The sequence below is a fragment of the Lithobates pipiens genome, unplaced genomic scaffold (genome assembly GCF_037356315.1).
Source record: "Lithobates pipiens isolate NorthernLeopardFrog02 unplaced genomic scaffold, aLitPip1_a1.2 Scaffold_3, whole genome shotgun sequence".
In the NCBI taxonomy this organism is placed as follows: domain Eukaryota; kingdom Metazoa; phylum Chordata; class Amphibia; order Anura; family Ranidae; genus Lithobates; species Lithobates pipiens.
Window position 1 is genome coordinate 84,346,845 of NW_027507790.1, and position 16,414 is coordinate 84,363,258.

At 43.3% G+C, this 16,414-nt stretch overlaps 1 protein-coding gene across 1 annotated transcript in view; it reads left to right on the forward strand.

Annotated features, from left to right (window-relative positions):
• ANAPC5 (anaphase promoting complex subunit 5) overlaps positions 1–16,414 on the forward strand; it is a 79,501-nt gene that overhangs the window by 12,883 nt on the left and 50,204 nt on the right. The window contains exons 5-10 of the mRNA XM_077461982.1: positions 3,314–3,380; positions 5,475–5,576; positions 5,755–5,945; positions 7,586–7,667; positions 11,739–11,831; positions 14,030–14,211. Coding sequence (XP_077318108.1) covers positions 3,314–3,380; positions 5,475–5,576; positions 5,755–5,945; positions 7,586–7,667; positions 11,739–11,831; positions 14,030–14,211 — 717 coding nt within the window. The remainder of the gene's footprint in view (positions 1–3,313; positions 3,381–5,474; positions 5,577–5,754; positions 5,946–7,585; positions 7,668–11,738; positions 11,832–14,029; positions 14,212–16,414) is intronic.

Genomic DNA, 16,414 nt, shown 5'->3' on the forward strand with positions numbered 1-16,414 from the left:
ACGGACAAAGTCTTTTTCGGAAATTCCGAAAAACTGTCTGCTGAAACTGTGTTTGAGAGAACAGTCCGCCCGTGTGTAGGCTACTTTCGAAATGAGCAAACTGTTCCCGCTCGGAAAGTCCGCCCATTTCGAGCACGTGTACAGGTAGGCGGGGCCCGCGAAGGAGACGTCGCGGGCTCCGCCGCCTGGAATGGGCTTAAAGGGGAACCCCAACGCCGAAAAAAATCGGCGTGGGGGTTCCCCCAAAGTCCACACCAGACCCTTGTCCGAGCACGCTACCCGGCCGGCCAGGAAAGGGGGGCGAGCGAGCGCGCCCCCCCTCCTGAGCCGTACCAGGCCGCGTGCCCTCAACATGGGGGGGTGCCTTGGGGAAGGGGGGGCCGCGCGGCCCCCCCACCCCAAAGCACCTTGTCCCCATGTTGATGAGGACAAGGGCCTCTTCCCGACAACCCTGGCCGTTGGTTGTCGGGGTCTGCGGGCGGGGGGCTTATCGGAATCCGGGAGCCCCCTTTAAGAAGGGGGCCCCCGGATACCGGCCCCCCACCCTATGTGAATGAGTATGGGGTACAATGTACCCCTACCCATTCACCTGTGAAATAAAGTACAAAAAAAAACACAACACAGGGAAAAAATATTTTATTGCACAGCTCCGGGGGTCTTCCGTCTTCGGGGGTCTTCTCGCCGGACTCCTCCGCTATCTGTGTGTAGCTCTTTTACTAGCGGAGGAGCCCGGCTTTCTTCCTCCCCGCCGCCGGCCTCTTCTCCCGACTTCGGGGGTCTTGTCCCCCTCTTCGGTTCTTCTGCCGGGCCACCGCGCCTTCTTGTAGCTCTTTTACAGGCGGTGGCCCGGTCTTCTGTCGCCGCTGTCGCCGCTGTCGTCGCCGCCGCCGCCGCCGCCGCCTTCCGTTCTTGTTCTTCTTCTTGTTCTTCTTCTTCTTCTCCTGGAGATGTTGACTCGACGAGCTCTCCGGCCGGAATGCCAGAGCCGCGCTGTGCGGTCACTTATATAGTGACAATGGGGCGGTGTCACATGGTATATGTCACATGGGTTGGTCACATGGGTTGATGTCACATGGGGACTATGACATCGTAAGGGGGCGGGGTCACCATGTGGCCAACCCATGTGACATATACCATGTGACACCGCCCCATTGTCACTATATAAGTGACCGCACAGCGCGGCTCTGGCATTCCGGCCGGAGAGCTCGTCGAGTCAACATCTCCAGGAGAAGAAGAAGAAGAACAAGAAGAAGAAGAACAAGAACGGAAGGCGGCGGTGGCGGCGACGACAGCGGCGACAGCGGCGACAGAAGACCGGGCCACCGCCTGTAAAAGAGCTACAAGAAGGCGCGGTGGCCCGGCAGAAGAACCGAAGGCGGCGACAGAAGAACCGAAGGCAGCGGCGACAGAAGACCGGGCCACCGCCTGCAAAAGAGCTACAAGAAGGCGCGGTGGCCCGGCAGAAGAACCGAAGAGGGGGACAAGACCCCCGAAGTCGGGAGAAGAGGCCGGCGGCGGGGAGGAAGAAAGCCGGACTCCTCCGCTAGTAAAAGAGCTACACACAGATAGCGGAGGAGTCCGGCGAGAAGACCCCCGAAGACGGAAGACCCCCGGAGCTGTGCAATAAAATATTTTTTCCCTGTGTTGTGTTTTTTTTTGTACTTTATTTCACAGGTGAATGGGTAGGGGTACATTGTACCCCATACTCATTCACATAGGGTGGGGGGCCGGTATCCGGGGGCCCCCTTCTTAAAGGGGGCTCCCGGATTCCGATAAGCCCCCCGCCCGCAGACCCCGACAACCAACGGCCAGGGTTGTCGGGAAGAGGCCCTTGTCCTCATCAACATGGGGACAAGGTGCTTTGGGGTGGGGGGGCCGCGCGGCCCCCCCTTCCCCAAGGTACCCCCCATGTTGAGGGCACGCGGCCTGGTACGGCTCAGGAGGGGGGGCGCGCTCGCTCGCCCCCCTTTCCTGGCCGGCCGGGTAGCGTGCTCGGACAAGGGTCTGGTGTGGACTTTGGGGGAACCCCCACGCCGATTTTTTTTCGGCGTTGGGGTTCCACTTTAAGCCCATTCCAGGCGGCGGAGCCCGCGACGTCTCCTTCGCGGGCCCCGCCTACCTGTACATGCGCTCGAAATGGGCGGATTTGCCTCCTCCTTACGTGGGCGAGTCCGTTCATTTCAAAAGTTGAGCGGACTGTTTGGCAAACAGTTCGTTGAAACAGTCCGCTCGTGTGTGGGCAAGTCCGCTCATGCAAATTTTGAGCGGACTGTTTGCGGAAACTGTTTGCCGAACAAGGTTGGGCGAACAGTCCGCGCGTGTGTACGCGGCCTAAGAGTTTTATGCGCAGTAATGTGTTTTAATGGTTTTTATATACTTTTTATCCATGTTTTCACCAAAGATTAACCCTTTTTCATCTATGGGTCAAATATAAAAATGAATGTAAAATTTTGGTGAAAGTTGGGTGGATTGGATGAAAAACAAAATACACGCATCAAAATGTTACTGGTTTAGCTGTGATGGGCCGAATTTTGATCCACATATGGGGAGGCTGGTTGTGCAAACGTTGAGCTACTAGTCGACTTCTGTTCGACCAGCCTGTCAGTTTTTTTCCGAATGATCATTGCTACCGGCTATAGCCAGCAATGCTGATCAGTGTGTTCTGATAATAAAACCAAAACCACCTCCTGCACTTGAGTGTGGTACTTAAGAACTTAATACACTGGCCACTTCCCCAGCTTCCAAATATAGTGCTGACATGCCTTACTGCCCCTATCGGGCTTGTGGTTATCCTATCTTGCAACACTTCAAAACAACAAACGGAGGGCACACCGGCCTAGCGCATTTGCATCAGACAGTTTTATTCATAAATAAAACAAGTGATATACTCACATACACACATGAAAAACAAACGTATCTTTAAATAACAGATGAGACTGTCTCCAGATCCACACTGCTCCATACGGCATGGGAAGACCATTCAGCGTCCCATGTGGCTTGCACGTTTTTAAGGGTTAACCCTTTTCTTCAGAACACGCTCCTATGAACTGATGCTCTTGCAGTGTGCTTGCATGAATATCTACAGAAGTGTATGTGTTCAAAAGTGAGACATTTTGGTTAGTGTGTTTCCTCTGTTTGTGGACATTAAGAGGGTAATACTGGGTGATGCTCTGGCAGGTTTCTGTGTGTGATGCCATACATCGCTCTGCTATTTATCTGTGTCTATATAATATTTACATTAGCATTTTATTAAACAAAAAATACATAATTGACTTAATTCTTAATAGCAGAGAATTGTTTTTGTACACAACAGAGAAGAAGATCTGGCATGCAGTGGACCTTTGTCTCAAAAACAGGCAGAATATTTCCTTTCTCAGCAGGTATGGTGTAAAAGAATGAAAAGGAACACCTGTCAAAATTAGTCTTTCTTTTGTGACCCATTCTGGTTAATAATGGTTTTACTTTCAATTTGTGCTGTGGTATTGTTGCTGTTTTTGAAATATATTTTTACAGTGGTCATGCAGCCTGTCCTTGTCTCCCCAATCTTTTTTTTTCCTATTGTCTTGAACATTAATGGCACAACTTTCTAGAGTATTTCTCCTTAAAATGTAGGTTTCTTCATATGTAAATTCCAGGTATGCCTATATTTGCATAGTTACATTGGTCTAGCTATGACCAGTGTAACTATCCATGTGCCATACCTAGCCAATCCCTACGGAAGCTGGAAATCACTGTAGTAGTCAACTTTAGAGGTCACTTGCTAGGCACAGAAAACACTTAGCCCTTGTACACACAGTCGGACATTCCGACGGAAAATGTCCGATCGGACCCTGTTGTCGGATAATCCGACTGTGTGTGGGCTCCATCGGACTGTTTCCGTTGGAATATCCGACGGACAAAGTTTTAGAGCTGGGCTATAAAACTTTCCGACAATATGATCCGATCTGACTTTGTCCAATTGTGTGTAGAGAATTCCGATCAGACAAAGTGCCACGAATGCTCAGATCAACCAAAGCTATTGGCTACTAGCCTGAACGTAGTCCCGTTGTAACGAAATAACGTCATCACGTTATGTACAATCGGATTTTCCGACAAATTTGTCCGACCGTGTGTATGCAACAAAAGTTTCGGGAAAAAATCTGTCAGACAAAATCCGACGGATTTTGTTGTCGGAATGTCTGACCGTGTGTACAAGGGCTTAGAATTTTCTCAAATTGTTGAAAATTCTCTGAATGAGATGAGAAGTGAGGCAGTGACTTCATGATCTCCACTTCTTCCAATCGGAGAACGCTTTGCATTCATTGAGGCAAACCAAAGTGTTTTGTGACGGCACCTGTGCCAAGAAAGCAAATGTCCGACATAGACCCGCAATTCCAGCTGGAGTGCACTGATCAAAGTTGGTTGCTCCCTTGGCACCTTGTCCATTGAGAACGACTTGCATTCTTTTCTTAGTATGCAATGTGTTCTGTCACTATAAGGATTGCTCATGAGCCTCATGGCCCCCCCCCAGTCACAGAATACCTTGCATCCTGTGAAAAGAGGCAATACATTTTCTCAACAGGTGAAGTGATGAGTGTGAACTGCTATAACTGTACTCCAGCCAAAACTGTGTGCCTAAGCGTTGGATGGTTTGATGCTTACTATACTGTACAAGGTGAATGACAGGTTTTACAGAATGCTGCAGCTTTCACAGATCACACACTTCATTTGGACTGATTTTATTTTTATTGTACACCTGCCCACATTCTCTTGTTGACAAAGTTCAGCTTTAACTTATATCCTTTACATTGGCTTTTTAAGTTAGAAAATATTAGACTGTTATTAGCTATGGGACTGTACAGTTGGGTTTACATGTGCTGTAAGGATTTGGGGAATCTTCTCCCAGAACTATAAAGTCACTATGTCATAAAAAAAACAGGTTGCTGATGGACATAATGTGAACATACCTACATGAATACTGGGCAGTTCTGATTTGGACATGGCTCAGGCACCGCCACCTCCAATACGTTCCTTTATTCAAATCATTTTTGTTCAGTGTTTTTATATGGTTTACAAACCAAAACCTACTTTTTCTGATCCCAGCAAATAAATCCCCTATTGTTATTGGCCTATTACTAGGAACCTTGCTGGCCAATAGAAATTTGTGGCAGATGAGAGAGGCAAGAAGCTTACACACTGCCAGGAAGAGCAAGAGCTTTGTCCAATCAGACCAGCTTGGAATTTGGTGGGGGATCTGAAAGACGTTGTGGGTCTGTGCAGACACCAGCACTTTATACTCATCAGCATCCTCCTCCTTCCTTTCTTCTCTTTTTTTTGTGACCGTTCTATTGAGCAGGGTGCTTGGCAAAGTGAACCGCTCAGAAACCTTTCACTGTAGTCTTGAAATAAAGTTAATTGGTATATGCTTGGCCATACTTCCCAACTATCACTGATCGTTTCTATACAATATCCACTCACCAGTATTTGTTTTCTAGGCCTCGTTTCTGAAGAATGATGAAAGTAAGGCTCTGTCACCAGTCTTGCTGCAGAAAGAGCTAAATAACTTGCTGAAGTTCAATCCAGACTTTGCAGAAGCTGTAAGTCCTGTATTTTTGTGTGTTGTGATTATTATATAAATGAGCTGTTGGCTCCTGGAGCTGCAGGATATATTTTCAGGTGGAAAATCCACTTCCAAGAAAATATTTTATACTTAAAGCATTTTTCTGTCTTCCATTTTTTAACGTGTTTTTTTTTTTTTCTTATCTCCTCTTTCAGCATTATTTAAGCTATTTAAATAGCTTGCGCGTCCAGGATGTATTCAGTTCAACACACAGCTTGCTGCATTACTTTGACCGCTTGATTCTCACTGGTGCAGAGAGTAAAAGTAATGGGGATGAAGGTTATGGGAGGAGTCTGCGGTATGCAGCACTCAACCTGGCTTCCCTCCATTGTCGTTTCGGGCACTAGTATGTATATTATCATTATTATTATTTATAGTATGCACATTTAGTTTTATTTATTTAATGCAGATTTTTAGCTTATTGCATTCACGCAAAGCCCTTAAATACTTCTAGGAAAAATTATTGGGACATGTATGGCCTTATGTGTGCGCGCACACACACTTACCGGCCCGTGTGTGCCGAGGCATAAAATGCCTGGCGCTTGGAGAGTCACATACAGCCACCAATACAAGTGAAAAGCTGTACGCAGTTTTGATTGAGTATACGCTGATATCTTCCACACTGCTGGGGTGTTTTGTTTTTTTAGAAAATGCAGAATTGAAGGAAAAAAATAAAAAAAAATATTTTTTATTTAATTTCTAAATGATTGTACCAGAATCGGTGTTAATGTAACATCATTAAACTGGCCAGGTTGTAGAATAAAATTATATATAATATATCTGACATTTTGTGTGTTTTGTGATCCGATGGTGCCACCATTGATTTTGAAATTCGACCAACCAAGCCTTCAATTTCACCTCACGTTGCTACAGAAAAGAATTTTCATGACTGGGAATCTTTTTCTTTCCGGGAATTTTCTTCTCATGCTCATGCACATTCCTTTTTTGAAATGGTAGAATCGTATGAGAATCACACGATTCTACCATCATTGATTAGAAAATTGTTTAGCTTTTCAATGAATATCGGCTGTTGCTGCGGGCCACTAATGGTGCGAAATTCAGACGAAATTTCTTAGAAAAGGTTTTCTAAAGAAAATTCCTTCAGAATTCGAACCATGTATTGCTGACCTAACACTGATCAAAGTAAAAGAAAAAAAATGCAGTTTTTACTTTTTTCTTTTCAAAATCAATGAAATAGGGGTGTACAGGTGTTGGAACTGTAAAGCTGAAGTAGTTAGGATTTCGTTCAATAACTTTTATTTATTTATTTTTTTCTTCTGTTAGGCCTCATGCCCACAGTTTTTTTTTACAACTGCTTTTAGCAGCGTCATGTGTTTATTTTTATTTTTTTTTATTTTTTTACAGCTTAAAGTGGTTGTATAGTCAATTGTATGACTTTTACCTACAGGTAAGCCTGTAATAAGGCATACCTGTAGGTAAAAAGAATCTATCCTAAACCTGTACGGTTTAGGAGATATTCCCCCTGCAATGAGCCGCTGACTTCAGCGGCGCATGCGCACAGGGGATTCTCGGCTGAAAGCCTGGCAGATGCCGGACTTTGCCGGAAAGAAGTCCCGCAGGCACGGGAGTGACGCCATCACGGCTCCAGCCACTCACAGCACTGAAGCCACGATACCCGGAAGACACGCCGAGGCAACATGTTAGCTCCCTCGGCGTGGACCAGGTGAACACAGCTAAATGCGCATTAACATCAATGCAAAACTCTTCTAAGCTGCTTTTTCCTGGCATCTGTGCTGGCTTTACAGCTTGCGTGCGTAAGGCCTTAATGTGTATTTAAACCCAAACAGGTAAATCAATTATGTTACTGTAAATGTTTAAAGGCCTTGCTGTATAACTCCTGCTTTCGGTTAAATTATACCTGGCAATTCTACCAGCAAAGTGTATTAGTAGGGTAACTATGCTAGGTATCGAGTTGTACTTACCATATTGTATTTGTCACATCCCTGCTTATTTCATTCAATTTAGTCATCAAGCAGAGCTTGCTCTCCAGGAAGCTATAAGGATAGCACAAGAATCAAGTGACCATGTCTGCCTGCAGCACTGTCTGGTAAATTATGATTCGTATCTTCAATAATGTTGGTGCTTATTTTGTACTTAAAGTGGACCTTCAGTCATTTTTTTTTCAACTTTCCATCTATTTAAATCTTCTGCCCTTGGATAGTAAAACATCTATATTTTTTTCTGCCAGTAAATACCTTATATAGCCCACTTCCTGTTTCTTGTCTGGTCATTAGCCTAGGCTTATGACATCATGCACAGCTCTCTCTCTCTCTCTCTCTCTCTCTCTCTCTCTCTCTCTCTCTCTCTCTCTCTCTCTCTCTCTCTCTCTCTCTCTCTCTCTCTCTCTCTCTCAGAAGGAAGGGGGGGGGTGAGTCATAAAAGGGCCAATGGGAGCTGCAGGTGTGTCTCTGTGTAAATCCAGGAAGTGAATGGGCAGCAGCTTCACAGCTAAAATGGATGCAGTCAGACTCAGTAGAGGGAGATTTCTGCAGCAGTTTTGGCAAGTACAGAATCACAGTATATATAAAATGCAAAGTGGTTGGAGGGAAGCTTCAGAATGGCAAAGATTTTGCAGACTGTAGTTATTCTTTAACCACTTCCCGACCAGCGCACGACGATGTACATCGACAGAATGGCACGGGCAGGCATATTGGCGTACATGTACGTCCAATATTCGTTGCCGCCGTGCCATCGGGAGCGTGCCGCCGGCGGCGCGCTCCCACGCTGGTCGGGACCCCCGTGAGTCCGGTCGCGGGACCCGCGGACTCGATCGCCGCGGGCATCCCCGCGATCGTCTCACGGAGCGGCCGAATGGAGGAAATGCTGTATAAACAACATTTTCCCATTCTGCCTAGCAACTAGTGACACTGATCTCTGCTCCATGTGATTGGAGCAGAGATCAGTGTACACTAAATGAAAGCCCAACCCCCCCACAGTTAGTAACACACCCCTAGGAACACTTAACCCCTACACTGCCACCGACTGGTTAACCCTTTCACTGCCAGTGTCATTTACACAGGAATCACTGCATTTATATAGCAGTGATTACTGTATAAATGACAATGGTCCCAAAAATGTCCGATGGGTCCCCGACAATGTCGCAGTCACAATAAAAATCGCAGATCGCCGCCATTACTAGTAAAAAAAAAAATAATAAAAAATTATTAATAAAAATGCTATAAAACTATCCCTATTTTGTAAACGCTATAACTTTTGCGCAAACCAATCAATAATCGCTTATTGCGATTTTTTTTTTTACCAAAAATATGTAGAAGAATACGTATCGGCCTAAATTGAGGGAAAAATTTTTTTTTTATATATTTTTGGGGGATATTTATTATAACAAAAAGTAAAAAATAATGCGTTTTTTTTCAAAATTGTCGCTCTATTTTTGTTTATAGCGCAAAAAATAAAAACCGCAGGGGTGATCAAATACCACCAAAAGAAAGCTCTATTTGTGGGAAAAAAAGGACGTCAATTTTGTTTGGGAGCCACGTCGCACGACCGCGCAATTGTCAGTTAAAGCGACGCAGTGCCGAATCGCAAAAAGTGGTCTGGTCTTTGACCAGCAAATTGGTCCGGTCTGAAAGTGGTTAAAGTCCACAAGAGGCAGAAGAAGGCAGTCAAACATGCAGGCCAGACCTCATGGGGTAATTAGGTGTCTAAACATTTATTCACATTTAAAGCTGTTTTGTTTTTTGTTTTACCCAGGAATACCTGAGTATTGCACAGTGCCACTGTTTACATTTTAATAGTAAAAGAAGGTGTGCTACTTATGCTTCTGGAGCAGACTTCTCAATGGGAAAACAAAAGCAATTTGAAATTCTCCAATTCATTTCCCCCCCACATGACATGCCTCAGCAATTGGCGGTTACTGTTGGCCTATAGATTTTCTCAGTGCAGGCAAAAATGAAAGCTTGGGTTACTAACTGTCCATGTACACCTAATAATGAAAAGATATACTCAAAAGCCAACTTAAAATTTTTAACTTTTCATGCTGAAAACTCCAATTTACGCAGCCTCAGTTGCTGGTCATGTGACTATAGGTATAAGAACTTGACCATGTGCCTCAAGATAGAGGGATATACGGTATATACTGTGCGTGTATGTGTGTTGGAGCTGCACGATTAATCGTTAAAGAATATAGATCGCAATAACATTTCCTTCTTTTAGATCAAAGGAACGAACTTCTGTCTGTAGATGAGGGCAGTTTAACCACCTAAAGACTAATCCTGCTTCTGACACTTGTTGTTGCTTATAAGTTAAAATATGTATTTATTTTACTTAATAGAACACCCAAATGTATTTATTTATATATTTTTAGCAGAAACCCTAGAGAATAAAATGACGGTTGTTGCAATATTTTATGTCACAGTGTGTTTGCGCAGCGGTTTTTCAAATGCAACAGTTTTGGCAAAAAACACTTTAACCACTTCTGGATCGGCTCAGGACAAAATACATCGGCACTTTGAAGAGGGATATTGTTGGTATGGCAGCAGCTAGCTGCCATAACCCCGGCATTCTCTTCTTCAGTGAGCAATTCGGTTTCAGATAAAAGTGGTCTCAGTGGCGGATTCGCCGCAAGATCACTTTTATCGGCGGCGGGAGAAGCCACTCTCCGCTGCTTGCCGGAGCGCCCGGCAGTGGCGCAGGCGATCGGATCCTTCTCCCTGTTGGGTATGGAGATGAGTGAGGGGAAGATGGCCCCCATCTTCCCCTCACTCATCTGCGCAAATACGGTGTGACAAAGTATTGCAACGACTGCCATTTTATTCTCTAGGGTGTTTAGAACCTATATATAGCAAAAATGTTTTTAACTTGTAAACACCAATTAATTAATTTTTTTAAAACAGAAACGTTAGCCCAATTGTTTACGTATAATGTGAGATATTATGCTGCAATCGTGATCTTTATTCTAAGCAAAATAATTGTGATTCCCATTTTAACCAGAATCGGGCAGCTGTATGTATGTGTGTGTGTGTGTATATGTGTATATATATATATATATAGATATAGATATATATATAGATATATATATATATATATATATAGATATAGATATAGATATAGATTGTGTGTATGTATTTGTTTTGCTTAGCTATGAGGTCCCATCTATACCGCCTCTTGCTGCGGATGATCTGACAACAGCTAGGAAGGACACAAACGCTTATCTCAACTCTGGGCACTTTCCCAAGACAAGCTGCAGCAAGAGGAATACAGAGGCCGACACGTCCCCCCTCCAAAGCAGCTGGGGAAAGAAGCCAATGGAGCGCTGTCTGTGCTCCTTTGGCTTCAATGGAGTGCAGGAGAAACATCAGAGCACCAGCAGACCTCTGATGTCTCACTAAATGTAATTGGGTTGATTTACTAAAGGCAAATATACTGTGCACTTGCTCCTTAGTAAATATGAGGTAAAGCTTCACAAAGAATACTTAATCACATGCAAGGAAAATAAAAACTAGCATTTTTGCTTTACATGATTGGATGATAGAGATCACCAGAGCTTCCTCTCAGATCTAGAGCAAATACACTTGCAGTGCACAGTATATTTACCTTTAGTAAATCAACCTCAGTGTGTCACAGTAAACATTCTATCACATAGGGGGAAGTTTAAAAAGTTTTTTTTGAGCCACCCTGCCTTTAATGTTCTCACATTTATGTACATTAACACACACATTGAGGGAGCCTATGTATAAAATAATTATGCTACACATGTTGCATAGCACTACACACACCAGAGTAAGGGTCATTTCACACGGGTTTGTCCATGTATGGACTCTTTGTTCAGACTTTGCGGCGATGGACCTGTGTATGTGTGTGTGTGTGTGTGTGTGTGTGTGTGTATATATATATATATATATATATATATATATATTTTTTTTTTTTTATACTTATTTTTCTTCATGTCTTTTACTTTTCCATAAATGCCGTTATTTTAGTGTGCAGTGGAAACCATGTTTTTGGGGTGTGTGTTTTTTTTTTTAATTTTTTCTTTTCTTCCCACAAAACCAAAATAGTAATCCTTAACTTGTTTCACTGAGGAAGTTGGACTTCATCAAACCTCTGAGTGTCTCATGTATGATGTGTGTTTGTTTGTTTTTTGTTTTGTTTTTTTCAGATTTGGCTGTATATCCTGAAGAACAGAAAGGGAGAAGACAGCAGTGTCTTATTGGAGCACTCTATAAAGAAAGCTGTCCACTTTGCACTGCCGGTAAGCTGCTTAATACGGTTGGTGGCCATGCTGGTAAATGCAGGTTTAAGTAAATCCATAATATTGTTAATCTTGCACCCAGCACTATTTGTCTATGTTTAAAAGGGAAATGGGACCTTGTCAAATCATGATAATCAGTGGTCCCTGTAGGGGTGTTTGTTTGTTTTTTTTTTTTTTTTAAAACCTTCAATAGTGTATTTATTCAGTTGGGTATTGTAACTGTGACTTTATGTATACTAGATGTTTTAACCAAACTTGGGGCTCAGACCCTACCTGTAAATGTAACCCCCCACCACCGGGTCCCAATATAACATGTTTATTAACATATTTGTTATGGTATAATACCAGGTCCTAATACTCATATGTTTTCTGGCAATGGCTGACTCTTTGCCTGATGTGTTTTTAAAAAGATGTAGTCAAATATAGGGGGATTAATCCATATCCTCTTTCATAATGAATTTAACAACACTTTTTTTTTTTTTTGTGTGCAACTTGCTTTAACACACGTGTAAAGCCAGAGATCACAATAATTATCTCTTTAAATAATTTGCCTGATGTGTTTTTAAAAATATGTCATATATAGGGGGATTAATCCATATCCCCTTTCATAATGAATTTAACAACACTTTTTTTTTTCTGTGTGTGCCACTTGCTTTAACACACGTGTAAAGCCCAAGATCACAATAATTATACAAATACATTTTATGTTCACTATAAAAATTGAAATGTCACACCCATCAAAACTTTTTTGTTTCATTTTAGGGGAAAAGTTGGCTAGAGTTAGAATATCTATTAGGTTGTTATTTCTGTCTGTAATAGTATTGAAGAATTACCTAAAGCATAGTTCATTGTGGAGCCAATCTTTTTGTAGTGACAGTGCAGCCAAACTTGGCTGCATAATGCCTTGCATGTACATTACCACTACGTACTCTTGTGAATGAGCCCTAAGAGAAACAAAATAATGCTGACCGAGATTCTAACCTCTCACCATTTTACCAAAAATGTTCTATTGCTGCTTGGTTGGAAAGATGCAGTAAACTTCCTTTTCTGGTGACCACACTGAAATTCCTTCAATGGGGAAATGAACCGCAATAAAAACCTGATGGAGATTCATATCTTGTTTTTTGCACATTAGCTGCGTTGCTACATCTGGGCAACTTAGTTAGGTTTGCAAACCTGGTTTTCTTGTGTCATTTGAGCTGGCCAGATTATATCAGATATTGGGAAGAATTTCCTAGTACAATTTTCCTTTAGATTTACAAAACCATATAATTTGAGGTCAGACAAATTGTAAACAAATGGTATGCAATCAGGAAGTCCCTTTCATTACATTGTTGAAGGCAAAAAAAATTGTACGTGTAGCCATTTTACTCTTTTTGGCTGGTAGAGAGCACAAGGTATGAGGTCTCTGAAGATTCCTCTTTCTGCAACATCACTGCTCGTTCTTTTCATCTCTCTCTCCTGCTTCCACAATGATTGAAGTCTGCAGAGCTTTACCTCACTAAAGCTGGCCATAGATGTTTGAATCTTGGTCGGATCAGTAGGAACCGACTGAGATTCGAACCATGTATGGACAGGCTGAATGTACACAAGTTGATCACTCAATCAACTTGGGTACAGCCAGTCTGCCTGATTTTACATGCAATTATTGCTAACGGCTACTATGTACTAGTAATAATCACAGTGTTCTCCTGGCGGAGACAATTTCTGTGCATAAACCTGTGTGTAGCAGCCCTCCCCCTAATACTTGCCAACCTTGTTCCAACAATGTGCACGAGAGCCTCGGCTCTCCAGGGACTCTCATTCCTTATTGGCTGTTTGGTTCCTGCTTCTGCCGATTGCATCCAGTGAGCCAGCTTGGGAGGGGCCTGGGTCGAGTCGCAGCTCTGTGTGTGAATAGACGGGCAGAGGCACAGCTTGGGAGCAATCCTGCTTGGGTGCCCCTAGAGCAAGCTGCTTGCACTGGGGGCACTTGGCAGGATGGAGGGGCCAGGTGGGGGACTTGGGAGGATCAAGGCTGCTCTGTGCAAAGCCACTGAACAGAGCAGGTAAGTATAACATGACTGTTATTAAAAACAAAAAACAAAAAAAACTTTACTATGTCTTGAAACTCAGGTAGAGTCTTGAAGACTCTAAACTAGACATTCTCCTGTGTGTATTCTCTGCTCTGAACCAGTACATATTCTCTGTCTTTGCAGTATTTGGCCTCTCTTGGCATTCAGTCTTTAGTTCAGCAAAGAGCTATAGCCGGCAAGACTGCAGATAAATTGATGGATGCCTTGAAAGATTCTGACCTCCTTCACTGGAAGCACAGTTTATCAGATCTGATTGACATCAGCCTTGCTCAGAAGACTGCGATATGGAGACTGTATGGTCAGAGGTATGACTGCCCTATAGAATTGTTATGATACTTTTATGTAAGCTAGGTGGCAAGGCTGAAGGAATTAGAGAGAATTTCTGAGGCATGCCAGATAGGTGAGAATAAAAACTCTTCCATTGCATTCCAGTTATATTTTTAACCTGACAGGGTTTCTTTAAAATCTGCAAAGGTATCTAAAGTAAAAATAAGCTGCCTCTTGACATGATAGAAATAGGCCAAACACAGAGTAAAAAGGTTATCTATAAAATCATAGAATTTTATTTGTATAACAAAAGTTTAAAAAAGCTCATACAAAATGTATGCATCTTAATGATTTAAAAAAACAATTGTAAAGCAGTGCTTGTAAAATTCACTGTATATGTTCATACGTCGTTAAATGTTACTATGCTTTACAAATTTCAATTCTGAAAAAAGTCGACGCGTTTTGCCAGATTTGGCTTCATCAGGACTTGAAAACAATACAGCAATCGTCTCAGCACCAACATACAGAACAGCCCCCTAGGTGGGCACCGGAGCATCAACGGGAACCCAATCAGGTACAGGACCACCCAAGGTGAGTCATTAGGGCTTATGCATATAGGCACCCCATGTACATCCAGATAGACAAAAATCCAAAGAGGATTTAGTTGGATCTATATCTCAAAAGAGCCAGCTAGTAGTTCAAAGGATCAAATACATTCACAAGATATTAAAGACCAAAATCAGGCCAGATACCACTGAAGGGTCAAAGGACCAACAGACTAAAAAGTGAGGCAATACCGGGCCACCTGGATGCCTACAATACTGGATGCATTGCGGATATATTACATGGGCTCCCCTTGATTTATTTGTGTATGCATATGAATAGCTATGTCCAACTTGCGATCTAAAAGGGGCTTCATTTTTTAGTTGTTTGGTCCTTTTTGACCCTTCAGCATTATCTAGCCTGATTATTGGTCATCTTGTGAATGGGTTTGATCCTTCAAACTACTAGCTGGCTCTTTTGAGATATAGATTCCACTATATGCCATTGGACTTTTCTGGATACATTTTTTTATTGTTTGCACAAGCCAGCTGATTACCCATGCAGGGGATATACAACAATAAACAGGAAAAAGACATGTAGGCAGGGGTAAATTCTTGTGCAACTAAACATTTTTAGCAGAGCAAAATGTCAACTAGCTGACCTCAAGGATGGAACCGTAGGTCCACAGAATAAGCCCAAAGGCCTAGGGGTTTACCATGAGGAGACGAGAGGGGCAAGTCGGCCACCAAAGAAAAGGGGAAAAAAATGTGGAGTGGGGGGGGGCTGCGGAATGGGAGTAGTTCTCAAAGAGGGAAGTTGTGAATTGGAGAAAAGGATAGGGAAAGGGGCATCTGCAGGCTTGGGTGGTATCCTCCATTATAGGATACCCAGACTGGTGGTCGGATGCAGGATGGGGAGGGCATATTACCAACAAGGAGCTCACACTTTCAGAAATGTTAGCGTGGGAATCGGATACTGGAAATTTTTTCATCAATCATCGTGATGGTCAGGTTGCTGTTCACCACTGCAAATGATACCGAGGTGTGTTCCGGGCTATAGCGATTTATGTATTTGGCAGCTATGAATAGGTAAGTTGCAAGCTCCTGCTGATATGCAAATAGGCCCTTAATTGGACAGTGCAGTAGGGCAAGTTTAGCATCTTTACAGATAGTTATATGAAATAAAGTGTATAGTAGCCCGAAGACTCTGGACCAAAATCCTTTTAGACGTGGACAGGATCTCCAGATATGGAGTACATCACCACATTGGCCGCAGCCCCTGAAGTGCCTGTCACTGTATGATGGGTTCATACCTGCAATATGGGTCATGGGTGGACCCAGTACCACCTCAAAAGGACCTTGTAGGCTGCCTCCAGCATAGTCGTGTTGAAAGAACATTTGGCTATTGCAGACCAGGCCTTGTCTTTGGGGTCAATAGAGGCTCCCAGTTCTCGATCCCAACTGGATCTGTAGGAGGTTGAGAAGAGGGGGGTCAATGGCATTCAGGAGTGAATAGATCAGAGAGAGTGCCTGGAGCACCATGAGAGTGTTGACAGGTATGTTTGAAAGCTATGGATTGAAAGGGATAGGTGGAATTGCATCTCAAGGAGGACAACCAATGAACATAGTCGAACATAGGGAAAAAATTCAGCAGACGGGGGCCCATGAGTCTCCTGAATGGAAGATCGCAAAAGAAATG